Source organism: Fusarium subglutinans (genome assembly GCF_013396075.1).
Source record: "Fusarium subglutinans strain NRRL 66333 chromosome Unknown NRRL66333_c0000244, whole genome shotgun sequence".
In the NCBI taxonomy this organism is placed as follows: domain Eukaryota; kingdom Fungi; phylum Ascomycota; class Sordariomycetes; order Hypocreales; family Nectriaceae; genus Fusarium; species Fusarium subglutinans.
This window is the reverse complement of record NW_023502307.1, coordinates 20,810-41,182: the sequence shown is the minus strand read 5'-3', so window position 1 is coordinate 41,182 and position 20,373 is coordinate 20,810. Positions and strand designations below refer to the sequence as shown.

The window sequence follows — 20,373 nt, the reverse complement described above, 5'->3', positions numbered from 1 at the left end:
GCATTATATTCCGTAGCTTTCTCTTTCAGCCTAGATGTTGATTTTTGTGTTCTTCGTATTGTAAATCATGAGAGTAAGGCCGTCGAAAATGACGAGCATGTTAAGCATTGTGCACTACAGTCGCTTTTCTGAGGATGCCACGCAGGATGAACCCATGCTGCTGCAGCCCTGGCCTTGCGCGGCTTTTGGATAGAGGAAATTAGACTCCTACCCGTTCTTGTCCTCGCGTTCAAGGCTTTGTGCGATAATACGCTCCTGTCACCCTCCTTTAGTACGCATACGCTGGCGGCCCGAAGGAGTTACCAAAGATACACCCTTTATGCCTGAACATAAGAGGCTCGGCATGCAGAATCAGGAGTGAAGGACCCCAAGTTTAGGCTAGCAAGAGGAACTCGTTGCCTACACGGGGATGACAGACGGGCAGCTTACCGTCTGGTTGTATCACTGGGCATACCCACGTGTTCTACGCTCTGCTCCTTCTGGGTATCTCCACAGTAGTCTTTGAGGGAACCCCGACATTGCCTGATACTCCTCGTTTCTGGGATATCATTTCTCCCTGGTCCTTTCACCAAAGGCCCTGATGATGTAAGGTTTGGCCGTTGATCGAGTCGTGCTGAAATGCATGTTGCCTTGAGGTGACGAATAATATCCATGCTGCACTTGAGGCCTCACCATGTTGACGGCCAGGAGATGACGGTTTGTCTTCTGTTACCATGACTGTCGTAGAAGGTAATTCTCTCTGTACGTGATGTTGATCGTGGTAGATAAGAATATGTGCAGAGTGAAGAGTTGAGAATTTGAAAGGGTGGACGGGCAGCTTGAGTATTCTGCCTGATTACGCCATCAGTGTTTACATTCGCATACATCAGGATAGGCGTATTAACACATTTCCATAATATAAACATAATCTAGGACATCTTTGCACTAGCTTCGCATTCTTTTCTAGGGCGCTTTCATTGATACTTGACCATCTCATCCTCTATCGCCATTCCATTGTCACTTTCAACATCACCACAGGTCCTTTTAGTCTTTCATTCTTTTCGTCAAGAATTCGCGATTACTTCTTGCTTTGCCAATAATGACAAGCCAAGCTGATCCCCCGGTTGTGCCTCCTGCGGACATCTCCATCGATGTCGCACTTGAGGAACCCGACGACGACGATGCTGTGACTGATGAGCAGCCGGTTGATCCACCTCTTGGATTTCCAACAGCAACTCGCGTCGGCAGAACTGTTTTAGTTTCGTGGTACAATGCCTACATTCGAGCGTGGACGACTTGGGGGCGGTACAGGAATCGGAGCCAGGGAGCTTTATGGGTCGAGTACACCAACAGACTCACTATAACAAAAACGACCAACACACTCGATAGCCACTGGCTGTGTCAAAAGCACCGAGCGATTAACTGGCCGTTCTTCATGGCTGTGATGACAAATCCGGCTTTTGCCAATGCAATTGCCTTGCAGCGACAAAAAGGGACCGACCAGGCCTAGATCAAGAGGGCCTTACAAGCATTTCTCAATGCCGACTCGCTTCGAACCATTGAAAGCCCATGAGATCGCCAGATCCTTTATATCAGTAACGACGTGTTGATCACTGCTTCTGAAATTCAGTCTGGCGCCTCCTCGGCAAGCTGTATGTTTTGCCATCCATCATTCCTTGAGCGCAGCTAACTTTTTACTTCCTACAGCTTCATCAAACGCCTCTATTGTCGTTTCTGGTGGTCGCTCTCAATCTCACCGCCATAAGCGCCGCAAGTCAGGCCACGAAGGTCGCAACAAAACCCAATAGGCTTCAAGGTCTGCGCACTCGTCCTCTGGTCCCTCCTCTTCCAGACCAACCACTTCACAATCTGCACCTTCATCCTCTGCCATGTCATCTTCTAGACATACATCTTCAGCATCTATTCCATCGACGTTGGCAAAGTGCCAGCATCTACCCTTGAGCGGGAACACGAGCAAGGGGTCAGAGCATCCAAATCGATCCGCCACGACTCAGCAGCTCGTTCAAGAGTCACTCCCTGAGTGGCCGACTGCTGGACGGAACTCAGTTGTAGATCCCTGCAAGCTCAAGGCCAGTCCCAAACATCGCGACTATAGGATGAACGAACTGGTCAAAATGAACCAGAAGCTTCAGCAGCAAATCGAGACATATAATTATGTCCTGGAAATATCTGTTGAACGAAACGAGACTCTCCATGCGAAGAACGAATCGCTGAAATGTCAACTTGCCGCCTGGGAGACCGCCGCCTGGGAGACCCGTTCTCGTTCCGTTTGAGCACAGGTGGATGCGTTAGAGAAAGGGATCGACTTTTTGACAGAGCAAATCGTATTCTCAATGAAGCGTTATGCCGATGAATCGCAACAAGCCCGTCTGGTTTGATTGGCCATACAGCAGCGGCAGTCAGCATGGATGACTCATGACTGGTTGCTGACCTGGGGTTCTATCTTTCTTTATCGTCAACATATTTTCTCTTGTCATAAATCAGATACATTGCATGGGGTTCTTGGGGATATTTTAACGCACCGAAATATTAATCGTTCGCATAGTTGCCATTCTAAAGTATCCGATTGGCACTTCATGTTGCTTGATCTTCGAAGTTATTAACTTTACCGGTCTTCATAGTAGTAAATACTACCTCTACTCTATCGCATGGAACTCTGATAATACAATTTAAATGAGATTTCATTCTTATCTGCACTTTATGGCCATTATAAGGATTATTTGGAATATATTATGTCGTTAATTCTCTATTAATATAAACTCCAAGATGTTCCTCTGATCATCAACTGTTTACAAGCCCAACCATTTACTCCTTTGTAATACCATGTCTGTTTTCTGGATGAATGAGAAGCTTATTTCGTTAGGTGTATGTAGCCTCGCCCCCTCGAACAACATGCGTATGGTTTCGTGCCATCGTGTGTCCGTTAGTGGACTTCTAAAGCTCTTCTCGCAATGATGGCTTTTATACGGCTTTACCCCTGTGTAAGTCCTTTCGTGGACTGTAAGAGCCTCTTTCTGTGAGAAACTCTTGCCACGGTTGCATATGTGTGGCTTTTTCCCTGTATGGGTTCGGACATGGACTGTCAGGAAATGTTTGCGATGAGCCACTCGGAGAGCAAGAACTTAGGGGTTTAGAAGAGCATACCGAGTATGCTAAGTATAGAGTCCCCTAAGCTTAGGCTAAATTTACCTAAAGATTTTCGTCCCTTGGGGTTAAGGCCCTCGATTTTCTCCGCGCCCCTGTTGATCGCTTCGCCGTCCCGAGATATTGAAAGAGTCATAAGGTTATCTCGCATACAATTACATCTAGATATATGGACAAGTGCAATTACGCACGCAAATACAGGACACAGCACGGGCAGACAACAATTTGATCATCATGTCTTTTCTTCCACCCCATGCAAACAATTACAATGCTCCAACTCACGCCAGAGCCTGCAACAACTCCAGATACTCCCCATTCCTCCCCCACGCCAACGCCACGCTCTCCAAAACCCTCCTCCCCTCTTTCAATATCCTCCTCGGCGCATTCGCCGAGTAAATATCCCCAACACCAGTGATATATGCCTTCAACACGCCCGTCCTGACAAACAGCTGCACCATCTCATCATCATTCGGTCGATCCAGCCTTATAAACGTAGGATTCTCGTCGTCTGATCGATCAGGCGATATCTGGCGTGTTGCACTACCGCTGCGTTGTTCAGGTCTTCGTGATTTACTGCAGAATACACTGTATGCCCAGAGGGTCAGCGTCGCCCAGAATACGCAGGGCGGTTCGTAGAATGTCATTTTTGCGTAGCGGCGGACGTGCCAGAGGAAACAGCCGCAGTGTAGCGCTGCGAGACGAGCTTTCGACTGGAATACTGTTAGCATCATATCAGACTTGTACCCAAAAGAACTTACGCCATCTTGCTGAGCCCACTCCGATATCTCTCGTTCTGCCTGCAGCGCCTCCTTCTGACTCGCAGCCTCTTTCCTCAACCCCTCCGGCGCCTTCAGATACTTCGCGAGCGTGATTATCGCTTTCCGCGGAACAAGCAGCACAACACGCGAGAAGTGCAGATGCAGAACCGTGGGGTGCTCAGCTCCAAGCAACGACGCTATGGTGGCATTGGCAGCCCAGTGAAGCGTATCCACGCAATCGAGAGCAGCGTTTCGCCAGTTTGAGTCCGAGAGCTGAAGGTGCTGGGTCTCGTCGCTGCGAGGTTCAGGGTTATTCTGGGGGATCCAGGATGAGAGAGGGCGCTTGCAGTAGGTGCTGACGGTGGTGTATTCTTGGTAGACTGCGTGCAGGAGGAGGATGCGCGAGAATTCACCGAGATCGGTTTTGGCGGTTCGTTCGCGGAAGAGTGAGCCGATGGCGACTTCGAGTGTTGGATTTGCTTGTGGCATGTAAGTATGAGGCTTCAAGGGAGGGTGAGAGAAGCGTACCATCAATGCGGCGATGGAGTTGTATCCAATCTGATGAGGTTGCTTGTGACCAAAGGCCATCGTGCGGCAAGGTCAGGTTCGCGACGTTGAAGGTGCCTGTCTGGTGGTCATCAAAGAAGTACCGTCCCATGCGATCTAATAGCTGCTGTGTGTCAGTCTTGATACTGAAAGGGCAAACAGCATAAACTCACCCAAATGAAATAGCACACTCGACGCCAAGTCTCATCTTCAACCCAACCTCGCCACCTATCTTCCTCTCCCTCACCATGCACCTCCGTCGATGGTTCTCGCTGAGAATCAGATGGGCAAAGATAGGAAGTGATGACTCTCTGCAGACTCCCCATCCTCTCGTAAGCAGCCTTTTGAAGTTGACTACCACCAGAGTATAGCAGGCCAACCTGACTCAGCACAAGAGCCTGAGCCAGCGGCAAGGTCAAGTCTGACCCTTCCAGTTGAGTAACCAAAGTCCTTCTAAGAAATTCGTGGAATGGTATGACGCAGGCGTGGATATCCGCTGTAGCGGAGTACTGGCTCCCAATGGCACATATCGCTAGAGCAAGAACCCAATTTCCGTTTAGGTCTGTTGTGTGAGGATGGACAAGCGGAATGATGGGGTCGAAGTTTTCAAAGAAGAGCTTGACGAAGTATTCGAGTAGCTTCAGTGACGGAAAGTCAGCGGAGGTGTAGTGCTGATGGAACATGGAGGCTTCGAGACACGTTTGTCTAAAAGCGTCGCAGATCTTGCTGTACGTCAACTCTGTCATGAAGGACTCTCTGTACGCTTCGTCTTCTAGGATAATATGGCTCAGATCAGGGAACGAAAGCGTATTGGCTCGGAGGGCTGAGTCTTGGGAAATGGTGGGTAGCTGTGTATATCCTTGAAGGCCCGGCGGTGGGAACAGCTGCTTTGACTTGGCGGTACAAGGACGTCGGGCGCCGTTTGAACTCGTGGCGTACAGATCACCGGGTATGGTACGTCCAGAACTCATACTCAACTGGGGAGAAACTCCTAGACCACTGCCCGGGGAAAGCGATGTTACGGCTGACAAACGACGTGGCGGAGCATCGATCATGGGAAAGCTGGGAACTGGCTGATCTATCATGGTTGCATCGCCAGCATCAATCGGCTGGTTCATATCGAGGCCGAGAATCGAGCAGTAGTTTGTCTCAATCTCATTGTCGTACGGTAGCCAATTGATGGGGAAGTCCCAGTCGATATCGTAAGTGGACAGATCATAATCAAAACCCGGTTGCTGCTCGTTCCCAGCACTGTCGATGAAAGGACTGTCCTGTGAATGTGGTGTCTGTTGTGAAGGTAGCATGAGCTGCAGATCTGATTGTACGTGCTGAGGCTGCGACGCGTGATCTACTGTCTTGACTGGGCTGATGAGAGTTTGGTTCGGAGTATGCGCAACGACACCAGTTTGTGAGGCTGGAGATGCTTCGACGGGCTTGTTTCTGGTCTGAGGATAAGCGCATTCTAGTGCCTTGGTTGAACAGCGCAGGCACGGGAGGTTTCTTGAACATTTCTCGCGTGCCCGGGCGCACTCCAAACACGCTCTACGCCGCCCGACATCGCGTCTCGACATAGCGGACGGATGATCGTGGATAGCGACATGCTTTGTCAAGATATCACTTCCATCCAATCAGTGCCTCTCGCATCAAACTACTCCGCGCCGCTTACCTGCGCGTGAAGCTCTTGTGACAAACATCACATTCAAAGCCCCTCAGGCTATCGTGGCCTTTCTGGTGTCGCTTCAGATGCTCGGATCTCTTGAAGCTTCTTGGGCATTGTGAACATTGATACTTCTCCATCGCGAAGAAGGTTTCGGACGCTTTTAAGCTTGTTGAAGCGTGATTGATGTTGTTTTTTGAGGGTGATTCGATGCAGAGCGAGGTCGGGGATTTCCCCACTCGCGAATGGACATATCGGGCTAGAGTTGGTCTAGAGTCTGGGGTAAGTCACATCGGATGATCAAACTAGGCGCACCAATCCTGTATATTAATTGAACAGGTTCTTCTCCGCTTTATTGAATCGGCGAATTGACGTCAGGCTTCTCGACATATTGGGGAAACAAGTTGAAACGTAATAGTACAGTAACAATTATTCTCTTTTGTTTAGGAGTCAACGTATTTATACTTGCAGTTCAGCTCAATTCTATGAATTGGCCATTCTCGATATGGATCGCGACAATTCTCATGGCATATCACCGAGGTTCAGAACCATCACGAGAGAAGCAAAAAATGGCTTTTCGCCGCTTCATCTAACCAGACAGACTTCTTTCGGGCATCAAATGACTGCTCTCATGAGCACTTGACCCGTTTCCCCTCTTTGAGGCTGGTTCCCGGTGGGAGCTCCGGTGGGATGTCCGGGCTCCCACCACGAACTAATGACATGCACCAATTGATCAACAATCGTCAATCATGACTCGCATATCAGTATATCATGTCAAACCAGAATCATTTCTGAGATTCAATTCCTCCATCTTCACTTCGACATATCGCCAAACATGTCTCATCCCCAGTCCATCTTCCCCCATACCACCTTGACACCAGGTTCACTCCTCCACCGTCGAAGGGCCACGGTCTCAAAGACAACACTGCACACGCAGCTCAAACGACTTCGCGAGACAGGCCGCTATGATTGCTTCAAACTGCAATGGCATGAGATCTACGCGGACAAGTCTATGTGGCCTGTACCTTTCCATCTCTTCTGGGACAGCGACATAGCGAAGTGGATCGAGGGCGCTTGTTATTTGCTCTATGATGAGTTTGATGCTGAGATTGACGCTGCGGTGAAGGAATTGGTTGAGATGATTCGAGGGGCGCAGCAGAGTGATGGATACCTGAATGTTCATTATACTGTTGTGGAGCCGGAGAAGCGATGGACGAATTTGCAGGACATGCATGAATTGTGAGTGTAGAAGTCGTATTTTTGTGTCCGTTTACTCATTTTTTCAGATACAACGCTGGTCATCTCATCGAAGCAGCCCTAGCCCACCACCAGTACTACAAGAACAACCTTCTTCTCGAGCCCATCGAGAAATACGTTGCCTTGATCCACAGCACTTTTGGACCAGGCGAGGATCAACTGCACGGATATCCTGGGCATCCTGAGATCGAGTTGGCTCTATTCCGCTTATACGAAGCCACCGGAAACAAGAACGCTTACGACCTGTCTCGATACTTCCTCGAAGAACGAGGTAACCCCAAAGGTCAACATGGACAGCTTTACTTCGAATGGGAGGCAAAGCAACGTGGCCAGAGTCTCTACCAGCGCCCTGATCCTTACCCCGAACACGGATCTCACTGGTACTGTCAGGCTCATCAACCCATTCTGGAACAGCAAACCGTCGAGGGTCATTCCGTACGCGCAATTTATCTCCTCACCGCGGTAGCCGACATGCTCTGCATCGATGCGACCGGCTCTCAATCACTCACGACCTCATCAAGCTGGAAAGACGCTGTCTACCGCCTCTGGGACAACATGGTAACCAAAAAGATGTACCTCACCGGTGGCATCGGCGCCATCAAGCAATGGGAAGGTTTTGGACGTGATTATTTCCTCCCTCAATCCACCGATGAAGGCGGATGCTACGCGGAGACCTGTGCCTCCATCGCAGTCATGATGCTAGCCGAGCGACTCCTGCATATCGAGCTTGACGCAAAGTTTGCAGATGTCATGGAACTTTGTTTGTATAACAATGTCATGACGGCGATGAGTCTTGATGGAAAGGCGTTTACGTATGTCAATCAGCTGGGGAGTTCGGAGACTGATAAGAGTGTGAGGGAGGAGTGGTTCTGGTGCGCGTGCTGTCCGCCCAACGTGACGCGTTTGTACGGATCGTTGGGGGGATATCTTTGGGACTTTGGAGAGGAGAAGGAGAAGGAGGCTTTTGTGAATGTGCATTTGTACACGAATGCGGAGTTGAAGTTTGGGGCTGGGGAGGGAGAGGTTGTTCTTCGGCAAGAGACGGATTGGCCATGGGATGGACTCGTCAAGTTTCGACTTACGAGCCCTGCGTCGGTCAACACCACGATACGACTCAGGATTCCGGGCTGGTCTCAGAATCAGTATACCCTTGATCCGAAGCCTAGCGATGGTAGTTTCCATTTGCACAAAGGCTATCTCACGCTCGATCCAGCTTACACGGCCTCTCATCCTGTCTTCTCACTGACAATTGGCAACTTCACGCCTCGATACATCGCTCCGCATCCCTATACCAACCAGCACACTCTGACACTTGCTCGAGGACCACTGGTGTACTGTATCGAGGATGCAGACAACACGTGGGAAGGAAATCACTTCAAGGACGTTGGACTCAAGGCGGGCAGTGCGGTCAAGGAAGAGAGGCTGTGTATTAGTGGGACGGATGAAGAGTATATTGCGTTGAGGACCTCATGCTGGCGACGCAGTGGGAAGTTGGATGAGGATGTGTCGACACCTGGTTTTGTTGTTGGAGGTGATGGATCGGGTTTTGGTGATGAGAAGGAGGGCGTTTTTGTGCCGTATTATCTCAGGGCTAATAGAGGGGGAAACGGGCATATGAGAGTTGGTCTGTATCATGTACAGGGCTAGTTCACCTCTAAGCTAGAACACGAGAAGGTATATCTACATCAATTAGACGGGTTGCGTTCTGTTCATTCTCTTCAAGTATCGTACGCGAAGCCAGGATTGAGAGGGGGGTTTTGAAGTGTCATGAACATTCTACACATTTTTACTATGGATCTCAATGAAACTCGGGCAGTCTACTCTACAAACTTTCTGCATTCCTCACTCCTAACTACAATCCTACACGGAAAAGATTTGACACGAGAAATAACGCCCGGCAACTGCTCATAGCCAACCTTAATCTCCTCGCCCTCCCTATCCAACTCTTTCTTAATCTCAAAAACCGCCAATGTCTGCGCAATACTCAAGAACAAAGTCTGCTCAGCGATCCAACGCCCCGGACACGCTCTTCTCCCAAACCCAAACACAAGATCCGACGGTGAAGGCTCATTAAACGGCTCAAAATACCGTTCTGGCTTGAACTCCATTGGATCATGGTAGACCTCAGGATCGTGCGTGAGAGATGCTACCGCTGGGAAGAGAAGAGTGTTCTTGGGGATGAAGTACCCGCGGTATGTATCATCTTCTGTCGTCATGTGCGGGAAACCTATTGGGGCGAGGGTATGCCAGCGGAGTACTTCTTGAGCTATGGCGGTGATGTATGGAAGGTTTGGCTTGTCGGTGAAGGAGGGGAGGCGTGAATCTCCGGTGACGCGAGAGATTTCTTCTTGGGCTTTCTTTTGGGCATTGGGGTAGAGAAGCATGGCTGCGAAGAAGGCGAGAAGTGTTGCGCCGGTGGTGTCGGTCCCTGCGTTCATCATCGACGCGGCAGTCCATGCGATGACACTCTCTTCCTCAGGATCAATCTTACGGTGAACGTCCTTGATGAGACCAGCGACGTAGGAAACATCGTCCTTACCACTGGTCATCTGATCTCTCACGTATTGGTAAGGATCTTGGACGTTCTGCAGGAGATGCTGCCTGAAGAGCTTAGCAGTCTTCTTGAACCCAGCGCCGGGCATCCACTCCGGAATATATCGAAGCCATGAAATGAAGTCTACCATCCATGCACCTGGAGCTGTAGCTTGAGAAAACTCTTCCATCACGAGATTAGCCATGGTGACGATGTGCTCGCTTCTGTCGGGGTCCGTTTCGTAGTTGTATAGGATGCGGAGCATGATTGAGCCGGATACTCTGCCGCCTTGTGAGTATCTACTTTGGGAGATGGGAGGAAGACGTACTGGTTCAAATGGTCTGGAAGATTCTGACTGCTGGGATCTTGATGGAGTCTCTTCAACAGTCTGAGGATCTCTAGTTCTTGAATGGTCTCGAAGCGGGTGATGGATTTGGGGCTGACTTGGGTGGCTGTGAGTTTGCGATGCATTCGAAAGTTTCGATTGTACGGCATCAGGCCCATGACACCATCGTACCCGACGCTACAGATCGTCAGCATAAGAAAGATGCAATTGGAGATGTCTGTCATTACATATCCCCAGCAAAGACCAGCTTGGGCCGTGAAGCACTCTTCATCGCTCGAGTCTCAAGAAGATCCATAATGACCTGTTTATCATGCAGAATGACAAAGCGCTGTCCGAGCACAGTAACTGAAGTTATCGGACCGTATTTCTCTTTGTGGCTCTGCCAGTGAGGCCATTCTAGGGTCCCGGGTGGTGGGAGATCGCGGACATTGCCCAAGAGTGGTATACCTTTGGGACCAGGTGGCAAGGGGGGTTTCTTAGATCCTGATATGTGCTTGGCGAGGAGAAAGGATAGTGATGCCAAAATGACTGTGACTAGAATAAGAGAAGCAGACATGTTGAAGGATGAAGTGAGATATAGTTGTGATGGAGTGATGTCGTGGAGGGGAGCAATATGGTATCTAGTAACCGGCTGCCTTTTAAGTTTGACGGGCTAATCATCATTGCGCTACTGTTTGGACTACGACGTCTGTCTGACACGGTTCACTAGTCTTTATCTCAGCATCAGCATTATTTCCGTGCCTCATCCATGCTTGGTTACAGTCAGATTTTGGGGCTATTGGGCGGGACCATCCGCTTTGGCGTGTGTTTGATTGGGCAATTGAAGATGGGACAAGTCGCAAAGGGACTCACCTTATTGGGTGCCGTGTTTTGAACGGGATCTGAACCCCTTGACTGCGAGATCAGCGTTGGGGGTAATAGACTCTGTCCCGTAAGGCCACTCTTTCTTTCTGGCAGTTTCAAGGTTCTTCATTTTCTTTTCACAACGTCATGTTCTCTCAGAAGTCATCAACATGACATCAGTGATGTCCCACTGATAGTAGAATCTGCCAATAGTGCAAGTTACTCGCCATGCAATGAGTAGCCTCTATCGCGCAACTGCTTCATTGCAGCAACTGGAATATGGCTCAGGGAGTCATCTTCAGCCACTTGGCTTGGAGTCTCTGTTCTGGAACATCTGGGATTGAGCTCGTTTAATATCGGAGAAGACTTGTCGAGAACCTCGTTTTGAAGAGTTGATAAACTATTAACTAAGCTTTGGTAGCATTGAGGTCGGCACTGGCTTGGGAAATATTCCGTAAATACCCAGTAAAGGGATTAAAAACAGCTTTGAAGCTCAAATGCGGCATATAGTGCTGCCTTGAGATAGGCCTGTGCTTTAGAGTCCCACCTTTAGTCGGCCTTGTAGGTCAAGTGAATGAGAGGCATACCGGCGAGGCTGACGTCTTGTTTCAAAAGATTTCTACAGCCAAATGTATGAGGATTTTCATCTGAGCAGACGCCCCTCATATTACACCGCATAAGCTTCTCAATGTAGCGAATTCCTACTCCTCCCACATTTTGGCTTGGATCTCAACACCTCCACTTTACATCATTGTCACCTCTCACATCTCGCTTCACAGGCGATCCAGAAAGACAACCAGGTTCGTTAATTTCACAGGTTTCTCGTCATCCTTTCATCATTGTCGGCTCACTGATACTTGTTCGTAGAAACATCGTGCGACCGCACAACGGGACACTCCGCACAGAGTTACAACTCCTCAGCCAGAGGCCGACATCATCATGGCTTCCAACAACAGGGGCGCCTCCCTTGAATCTTCTGAAGTCTATCTCTCTGCCTTCGAGCAGAATATGAAGCGTATCTGCAGTATTGTCGTAGATATGGTGAACCGCAGTGGCCAATTCACAGAAGACAAAGCCCTTGCGCAATCCGGTCCCATCATCGCTGAACTCAAGACACAGCTTGAAGCCGCGAATGGTCGTGTCGCTCATCTCGAAGCTCGTCTCAAGGCCTCAGAGGCTGGTGCTACTCGGGCCAGGGTCGATGCCGAGGCTCATGTCGCTCGCTACACTACTAATCTTGAGGCTCGCAACGTGCATATGGTCAACACTGTTACACAGACCGTTGAAAAGATGAAGAGGGATGCAGCCGCTCGAGTTGCCGCGGCTGAAACTCATGCCCGTAGCTGCATCGACGAACACCGGAACAAAAGTGACTCTCAGATCCAGCAGTTGTCTCGAGATCTCCAGCGTCATATTGACATGCTCGGCCTTGCCCGTATGTTATTCCAACCCCCCCTCTTCCTGGCTACTCGAACTAAACATGTACGCAGGAAAGCATACCGGATCGGTGGCACACAAACTGATGTTTCTTGTACAAGAACTAAAGGAAAGGAAGCGCAATCCCGACAAAACTCTTCTAGCAGATTGCCTCAACGAAATGTTGGAGGAACTCGCTGAGTACAGAAACAATGTCGACCTCTTTGTCGACGACGGCCTCGTAGTCGAGAATGAACCAGACTGGGGCCCTGTACCTGACGACGAAGGCGGCGCTCTCCTCAACAAATCTTATGGAAAGTCCTCTAAAGTCATCTCATCCAACAACCCTAAAGAGCGTACCAACCAAACCGGAGCCCCAGCCTCTCCCAGCGGTGGGGACACTACCAAGCAGAGCAGCCGTGAGGAAAGTTCTCTTTTCGTGGATGATCAACAGAGTCTTCAGAGCGATGAGGGTTGCATCATCAAATCTGAAGACGGTGACGATGGGGACCACCAAACTCCCATCGCTTCGTCTCTATCTGCCAAGCGAGCCAGCGACTCTGGAGGCCGGGCTGGACGTGGTGGCAAGCGTCAGCGAACAAAGTAGTGGCGGCAACTACCAGACACGGCACATGCATTGCACTCCTCAGGCTGTTTAAAGGGTACTGGTTCGGGAGATCGGGTCACTGGACGTAGAATGGGAAACGGGGCGATATCTTCAGAGATGATAGAGGTTGCAAGGAATGAATGGGAGGGATCCTCAGCGTACTCAATTGAAGACATCAATACATCCCATTCCACTTAATGTTTCTCATATTTTTATTATGCTCACGTTCTGTATTCAAGGCAAGTCGACATGTTCGTGTATCGTATCTGTGTTCTCGTCTGTCGCGTCGAGTTGGCGTTCTCTGAGTGTTCCCAATTGAGCGTAGTGTGGTTTTCTACTTAACCGGGACACCCAGTTAAACGCGGATCACCAGGGCTCGGAAGAATTGACCAATCTTTACTAATTTTACTAATTTCTTTATTACTTTAATATTTGTTAATTTTATAATAATTTCTTCTTAATTTTTATATTTTTATTTTATTTTATTATTCTTAGATAAAATATCTAAGACAGATTAATTCTTCTTTTCTCCCGGGGCGGACTTGTCCAATGGAGCGGTTTAGGTTAATCCGTTGCCGGGCCATATATCTCCGGCCTATTCCCGGAGTCATCGACGCAATAGACTGATGCCGACTTGAAGCCCGTCTTACGCTAATTGAAGGGAGTGTGTATCTATGCGTATGCAATATGACTGAATCGACCTCTTGGTTGAACTTCCAGTAATACTTTCTAGCGCCATCTTGTTTTACCTACGAAGTAATGAACCAACAATCGCCTTGTCATTTAGGTCGGTAATAACCCATCAGAAACCCTTGAAGCCGGATCTCCATATTTCAGGCGAGCATGCGGCCCGACCAGCCCAAAAGCTCATCGACGCGACCTCGGTCTGTTATTTCCAGGCAAGGATCCCCAAGTCACAAGCTTTTCGGGAGTGGATTTCGGCATGTATTTAATTAAAACAAGATCCAAGTTTCCTGCGTTAGGATGCGACAGCGACAGGTTCATGTGTCAAGGTTTTAGCTATGGCTGCCTCCTTGAATGCACAGGCCGCGTCGTGTCGTGCCGAGGTGGCTGGTTACGCCCGGCGACAGTGGTGAAAGCACATGGTGCTGGTATTGGATTGAGTAGCCAAGGGACCCAAGGGAGAGAAACAAATGTCAATTTACGGGCAATCATGTTCTTGCACGCTGTCGCTATATTATTCGGAACAGGCACGTGTATGCTCCTCCTCCGCAAGGTAATGGTTGTTGGCTGGTGATGTTTTGTCTTAACATGGTCACTACGCTATGACTCGACGATGAGTCAACTTTACTTGTCGGATACCAACAACAAACACAGTTGGGATGGAAATCCGTTAGAGTCAATGCAAATGAATAAATAATAACAATCATTTGATCAACAAATATTTAGCGGAAGTAATTGGTCTGCGACGTCACAGCAACAGTTATGCAAGCACGTGGTGAATCACCAAAACGAGCCATCACTAGAGCAAGAGGTAGTCAATCCTCACGATCGCATCACCACTACACATCAGAAGAGGCAACAAAAATAAGACAAATCGCTTGCAATTAACTGACAAAGAAAATCTAGAGTAAAGAAGGTCTAAACACATCCAATTAACCCACCAAACATGTACATGAATTGAAACCCCCATCATTTTGCGATCGAAACTCCAAAACTTTTAAATCCGGGCCCAAACTTTTGCAATTACATATCCCGCCAATTCGTACATAGTAAAATACACGCTAAACCACAAATAATCGAGGGTATCCTATGATGTACAAGTAGCCAAGCTTACAGATCAAAACGCTAACACAGTGAAAGAGAAGGAACAAGAAGGAAATTAGAGACGGTTCGTGAGAGCAATGCCCGGCGACGCAGGGCGATCGAGCTCAAGGCGGTGCATGTGCGCGTCGAGAGCGCTGACGGATGTAGACGCGCCAATAGACGTGTGCCGCTTGTGACGCGACGTCTTCTTGGTGACGCTCATCTTGCGAGGGCGTCCGTTCTTCTCGGCCGGTGACTTGGGGCACTTGTCGTCGCACGTAGCGGTCGAGGAGATGGAGGATGTAGATGAGTGCGTGGATGTCGTGCTGGCGTAGGATGAAGCGCGCGAGATGGACGAGTGGATTGATGAGCGCGATGATGCTGTCTGGGGACGCTCGGCGATGTCGGAGAGGATCTCCTGCGGCGTGCGCGGCTTATCGTTCACCATGCCCAGACAGCGCTGCCACCAGCCCTTGTCCTTCTCATCAGAGAACTCAACCATATCGCCCAGCGCCTCCTCCGCACGCTCTGTCTTGTCCTCGTCGAGGCGCAGGGCACCGTGTTCGGAGGCCAGCTCCAGCAGGGCGGCTGCGTCGCAGGCATCGCGTCGCTTGCTGTTGTCGTTCTCGTGTAGACCGCAGGCGTCCATCTTGAAGATGATGAGGTCCTCCAGCGACGTGTAGGGGAGGGTCGCTTCGTTGGTGACGTCGCGGACGCGCTTCGCTGAGTCGGGGAGGTATGGGCTCAGCCAGTCGGGGATGAGCTTGACTTCGATCTCCCAGCCGCTTGTGTGGCGGTACAGAACGGTGCCGGACTTTTCGACGAGGGGACTGATCGGATGGCCGACGATTTCTTTCTTGACGCGGCCGGGGGAGGAGGATTTGCTGATGACCAGGTCGATGCTCTGTGACGTTCAGTGTTAGCTGGTGGTGCGCAAGAGTGGTCGCGATTGAGGGGAGACGTACTGCTATGCGGTTCTGGCGCGAGAGATACTTTGCGACAGCCAGATCGCCAATGACGGCGAGTTTGGTGTTCTCCAGGCCGGGAATGTCGGCGATGAGACGGATGATGTGAAGTGCAGCTTGTTCAAGCTGGGCGAAGCTTAGTCTTTGCGCCATGGTCTGCACAGGTTGCTTTCTCTCACAAAAGCGACTAGAGACTTCGCCCGCTGCGTTCAAAAGGAATGAGATACAGATCCCCTTCTTCCTTCTGCCTGTGCAGTCCCCTAGATATAATAATATTAATCGGCTGTGCTCTGTGTGTTTTTTTTTGCCCTTTGGTCCCTGCGTCTACGGCACAACCCAAACAGTGCCCAACTTGGCCATTTCTACAGGGGGTTCCAAGGATTCTGCCAATAGGATGGTCTGTGTACCTGACCTGCCAATCTTAAAATCTCAGGGTATCCCAGTGAATTGCCATGGCTTCCGCGCGTTGGGTTTCAATGCCCAAGGGGGGGATTTGTCTTGCTTGGAATGGGCGACTTGAACTGACAGCGACATCCTTAATGATTTGTTTTGTTGACTTGAGAAAGCGAGGCTCGCAGGTGATTCTTGGAGGAACGAAAGGATCTCGATTGTTGGAATGAGTGTGCCGGGAAATGAGCATTGACCCAAGGGCAGTGCTGACACGAGCCTGGAAGCCGGGGTTTTCTTTTTTCTGTCCCTGATTGTTATTCCTTTTTACTCAATATCTCGAATATTTCTCGGGCAATTACGACGCTGATTCTCGCGCGAAAACTTTTATCGCATGACTTTCACGGGGAATTCACTCTTGATTGATCCCGGATTGATCCAAGTTGTTTTGATCCGGGCATCTAATTGAAAGGCCCGAAGATCGTGATCAGCGGCGTAGTGAAACAGACTGCGCAGTTTCAGGCTGACTCTTTTAATATTGCTGGAATGAGTCCTCCCTTCAAAACAATTCGAGTCATACTGCACATGATAATTAATGGATTTGTACGGATAGATTTCCCCAGGATCCCGGGCCGTAGCGGATTTATTTCCATCAGCTATCCACTCGACGTGCACCTTGCCCGATTAAAGACGCTTGCGTGGATGCTAATCAATGACGTCGCGTACCCTAGAGATAAGCCCTGAAGGGTTAATTGAGCCAGCACAGCACTTATCCAGGCATGCGATGCTTTTAATAATTAACCTATACCGTCTCTGGATTGACTCATGCTGGACAGAATATCGCTTTTAATAAACAAATTTATTGGGACATAACCTTATTGGCATGTAAACAGAGACAAATCGTGACTAGGTTCGTCTGGGCATGACAACGAAAAGTCATCTGGTTGGCGACAGCCTTCGTTTCCGTGGATTCAAGCATCGTGTAGTGGAACCTGATTCCTAACTGTTTCAAATGAAGAGACAGCGATGTAAAACATATACCTGCTAAATGCAGCCAAAACCCACCATAATTGTCCAAAATTGCAACGCAGCGTCAGCATCGTCAAGGCTCGCAGAGCGACAATCTGGCCCTGGGTTTGGCGAGAAACAAATAGCTTGTTGTCTTGATTGCACCCTATATGTTACTCACTAAGAAGGTAAAACTCTAATAACATCCGGTATGGTGTAGTGGCTAACATTTCGCGCTCTCATATTCTGAGGGATCAGTACCGCGGAGCCCAGGGTTCGATTCCCTGTACCGGAGTCTCCTTTTGCCATTTTTGCTGTTAAATTCTTTTACCATTTTATGTATTAATTGTATATATACTACTATTATTTGTCCTTATGCACTACTTGCATTTTATTCCTTTGCCGTATATATAATACACTAGCCAGTATTAATAATATTGTCCCTCAATGTCCTGCCGTTGACTCCTCCGAAAGTCAGGCCCCAGAATCTCCTCCTCACTCTGATTCTCACCATATCCCCTCTCTGCCCCTTTCGCAAACACCTTATGCTTGTTATATGAACTTCTATTGCCCCTTCGCTCATACTCTTGCACAGAAGCTTCAGACGTGCTGTCCTTTTTGTGTACTTGGGCTGGATACTTTGTACTTCCACCAATGGTCTGCAGAGGAAAGGATGCACCAGAGTTCTGCTGATACTTGCTGCTGTTGCGAGAACTCCATTTGCTGAAATACTTCTTGTAAAGAGGTCTGCAGACGGGAATGCCGATGCATATCATCGTTACGGTCATTTCGGCAGCGGACCAGACAATTAGGCCGACTGGGTCCTCTGATGGATGTTAGTCATGATCTGTATACCTCAAGGAAGACATACTGGTATGATTGGGGCTCTTTAGTTTTGGTACCTCGAGGGTTCTCTTGATTCCAAACACTCCAGCACTACAGGCTCATTAGCTCGGTTTCAAGACACGATGGGTGCTGTTCATACATGACGCCGAGACTAAGACTGCTGAGGATGATAATTTTCTCTTTCATCTTCATCTGCAAGCCCCAGATGAATAACCAAGGGAAGCCAGCAAGAAAAAAGTCCACCACGACACAAAGAACTGCTCACGTTAGTTCTATCCACGCACGCTCACATTGAGTACTCACTGCAGAGCAACATGGACGCAGGAGCCGTGTCCACCGTACATCGCCCACCAGGTATAGTCCTATCCCAGAGATAATTCGGCGGGGTGCACTGGAGCCAGTACACAAAGCAGACAGTGATAGAGGCGCACATCAAACTAGCCATGGATATCCAAATAGCCACCTTGTGCCATTGCTGCTTCACAAGTCGAAGCAGAAACAAGCCAAGTGACCATTTCGCCAAACTCATTCCTACTATCGCAAAACTTTGGCTGACTGCTTCGAAGATGAGCGCAGGGGCTAGGTCGGAGGGGTTGTTCTGGATGACATCGTCCATATCTTGGCCGACGCCGTAGTTGACTGCGACGGTTGTGAATACGGTATCGAGGAGGAGGAATATCTACTGCTCATCAGCAGAGTTCAAGTCGTATCGTGTCGTAGCTTACCCAGGCTAGGTTATAAACATGGTCGTCGATGCCGAATGACTTGACGACAAAGATTCTCGTATACGCCCTCAGCACAACAAAGACAAACGCAACAACCGTCAAAGCCCACATTGCCCCAATGACCCAGGGGCCTTCCCCCTTGATCGCCATGACGAGTTTCTCTCTGGGAGTATGCGCTGTAACTTATAAACCTGACAGTTCAGTCGCAGTCAGCGAGGGAGAAAAGTAACCACTCAGATGATTTTCGCGATGAACAAAAAAAAAGCAGAACCAACAGATTTACTTTCAAGCCACGCAGAATAAATACAAACACAGCGTACAGGTTCATTCCCAAAGCGGCACTTCTAGACTCGAGATGGCGAAATGCCAATGCTATTCATACAGACTCTCAGCATTCCAACCAGACCCAGGGGACCGGATAGCAATCCTGGAGTCGGCACAAGCGATATCTCTCATGGTTTCTCGTACGGCCTTAACCCTATTTCGTTGACGTGGCTTGGTTCGTGCACATGCGATTGGGTAGATTTCAGCCAGTTTGCTCATAAGGCGCTATTTCGTCGAGGGAATTGGAATAAGCATTTTGACGATCTGGCAATAGCTTTATGGGGGGTACATGCGGGCGCTTGGGAAGATGATCTGATCTGAGATCTGTATATCTTCAACAATGCCAGCAGTGGTCTAGCTCTAGTCTTTCGAAGAAAACGAAACCACGCCCTAATCTGCGCTTGTCGGAAGTCCAGTGTAACTTAGATCTCTATGATGTCGATTTAATTGATCGTCGGCCTCGGGTGTGACGAAAACGGTGTACATTCCTCTATTGTCTGGGTTGAGACGAATGTGGCGTTGGCGACAATAGAAACCTTGGATCAGATGCTCCGCGCTACGCCCGCTGATGATCCGCGCTAGAGCTCTACAAGTGGGTACCTGTCGCGGAATTTGATCGTGAGTTTAATTGATTTGAGATGTGCATTCTTGGGGGAGCTATATAAATGATGTCGTGTATGGCGATGGTGCGAGGATGTCAAAGTCGGATTGTTCTCGCCACTTACTGTTCAGTCTATATACCGCAAACCTTACGTTGCGTTTGTCTAGCATTAGCAATGGCTATTATTCCATCGAAGGGCGCAAAGAACGCATAAGGCTGGCACTATTGCAGGGTATATTTCTCAAGCGCTGCCGATATATCAACATACTCCGTATAGTCACTATGTTTTCACGTATACAGAAGATCGTCACGACTTGTTCCTCCTGCATGGTTGTGACTGTATCAGAAGAATGTTTGTCGACGATCAGCCGCAGCATGAGTGAGATGGGCTACGTATAAAGTTGCCGAACAAATGACTATAGCCCTTGAACCGAATGGCTTCATTATGCATGAGCGTGGAGACGATGCCGCCATCTGTAGACTTAGATGAAGCCTCTTTCTTGCTCCCACTTCTTGCTGAAAAGTTGATCTCTCCTAGGCGGATTATACCCCGGGGTGAGGTGTCTTCTACTGTGCTGATATGTGAGGATCTCTTGAGGTGTCACGAGCCTTTTTGTTTCGCCAGTAGACAAGGAATTGTCTT

At 49.1% G+C, this 20,373-nt stretch overlaps 7 protein-coding genes across 7 annotated transcripts; 3 read left to right on the top strand and 4 right to left on the bottom strand.

The window, feature by feature from the left end:
- Positions 1 to 1,078: 1,078 nt before the first annotated feature.
- FSUBG_12012 (uncharacterized protein) lies at positions 1,079 to 2,273 on the top strand (the record flags this gene model as incomplete). The annotated part of the gene is made up of 4 exons (XM_036676758.1): positions 1,079 to 1,284; positions 1,610 to 1,631; positions 1,687 to 1,795; positions 1,897 to 2,273. 4 exons carry the CDS (start codon positions 1,079 to 1,081, stop codon positions 2,271 to 2,273), a joined length of 714 nt encoding a protein of 237 aa, XP_036532518.1.
- A 1,149-nt stretch (positions 2,274 to 3,422) lies between these two features.
- Positions 3,423 to 6,245, bottom strand: FSUBG_12011 (zinc finger zas1; the record flags this gene model as incomplete). Its single annotated transcript, XM_036676757.1, has 5 exons — positions 3,423 to 3,854; positions 3,903 to 4,381; positions 4,431 to 4,572; positions 4,622 to 5,888; positions 6,115 to 6,245. The coding sequence occupies 5 exons, from the start codon at positions 6,243 to 6,245 to the stop codon at positions 3,423 to 3,425; spliced, it is 2,451 nt and encodes an 816-aa protein (XP_036532517.1).
- A 695-nt stretch (positions 6,246 to 6,940) lies between these two features.
- On the top strand, positions 6,941 to 9,009 carry FSUBG_12010 (DUF1680 domain protein; the record flags this gene model as incomplete). The annotated part of the gene is made up of 2 exons (XM_036676756.1): positions 6,941 to 7,344; positions 7,392 to 9,009. The coding sequence occupies 2 exons, from the start codon at positions 6,941 to 6,943 to the stop codon at positions 9,007 to 9,009; spliced, it is 2,022 nt and encodes a 673-aa protein (XP_036532516.1).
- A 170-nt stretch (positions 9,010 to 9,179) lies between these two features.
- FSUBG_12009 (oxidoreductase) lies at positions 9,180 to 10,797 on the bottom strand (the record flags this gene model as incomplete). The annotated part of the gene is made up of 3 exons (XM_036676754.1): positions 9,180 to 10,176; positions 10,224 to 10,418; positions 10,469 to 10,797. 3 exons carry the CDS (start codon positions 10,795 to 10,797, stop codon positions 9,180 to 9,182), a joined length of 1,521 nt encoding a protein of 506 aa, XP_036532515.1.
- A 1,226-nt stretch (positions 10,798 to 12,023) lies between these two features.
- FSUBG_12008 (uncharacterized protein) lies at positions 12,024 to 13,107 on the top strand (the record flags this gene model as incomplete). Its single annotated transcript, XM_036676753.1, has 2 exons — positions 12,024 to 12,519; positions 12,575 to 13,107. 2 exons carry the CDS (start codon positions 12,024 to 12,026, stop codon positions 13,105 to 13,107), a joined length of 1,029 nt encoding a protein of 342 aa, XP_036532514.1.
- Positions 13,108 to 14,950: 1,843 nt separating this feature from the next.
- FSUBG_12007 (uncharacterized protein) lies at positions 14,951 to 15,992 on the bottom strand (the record flags this gene model as incomplete). Its single annotated transcript, XM_036676752.1, has 2 exons — positions 14,951 to 15,778; positions 15,840 to 15,992. The coding sequence occupies 2 exons, from the start codon at positions 15,990 to 15,992 to the stop codon at positions 14,951 to 14,953; spliced, it is 981 nt and encodes a 326-aa protein (XP_036532513.1).
- Positions 15,993 to 17,662: 1,670 nt separating this feature from the next.
- On the bottom strand, positions 17,663 to 18,955 carry FSUBG_12006 (integral membrane protein pth11; the record flags this gene model as incomplete). Its single annotated transcript, XM_036676751.1, has 5 exons — positions 17,663 to 18,060; positions 18,106 to 18,170; positions 18,220 to 18,337; positions 18,384 to 18,759; positions 18,806 to 18,955. The coding sequence occupies 5 exons, from the start codon at positions 18,953 to 18,955 to the stop codon at positions 17,663 to 17,665; spliced, it is 1,107 nt and encodes a 368-aa protein (XP_036532512.1).
- Positions 18,956 to 20,373: the final 1,418 nt, after the last annotated feature.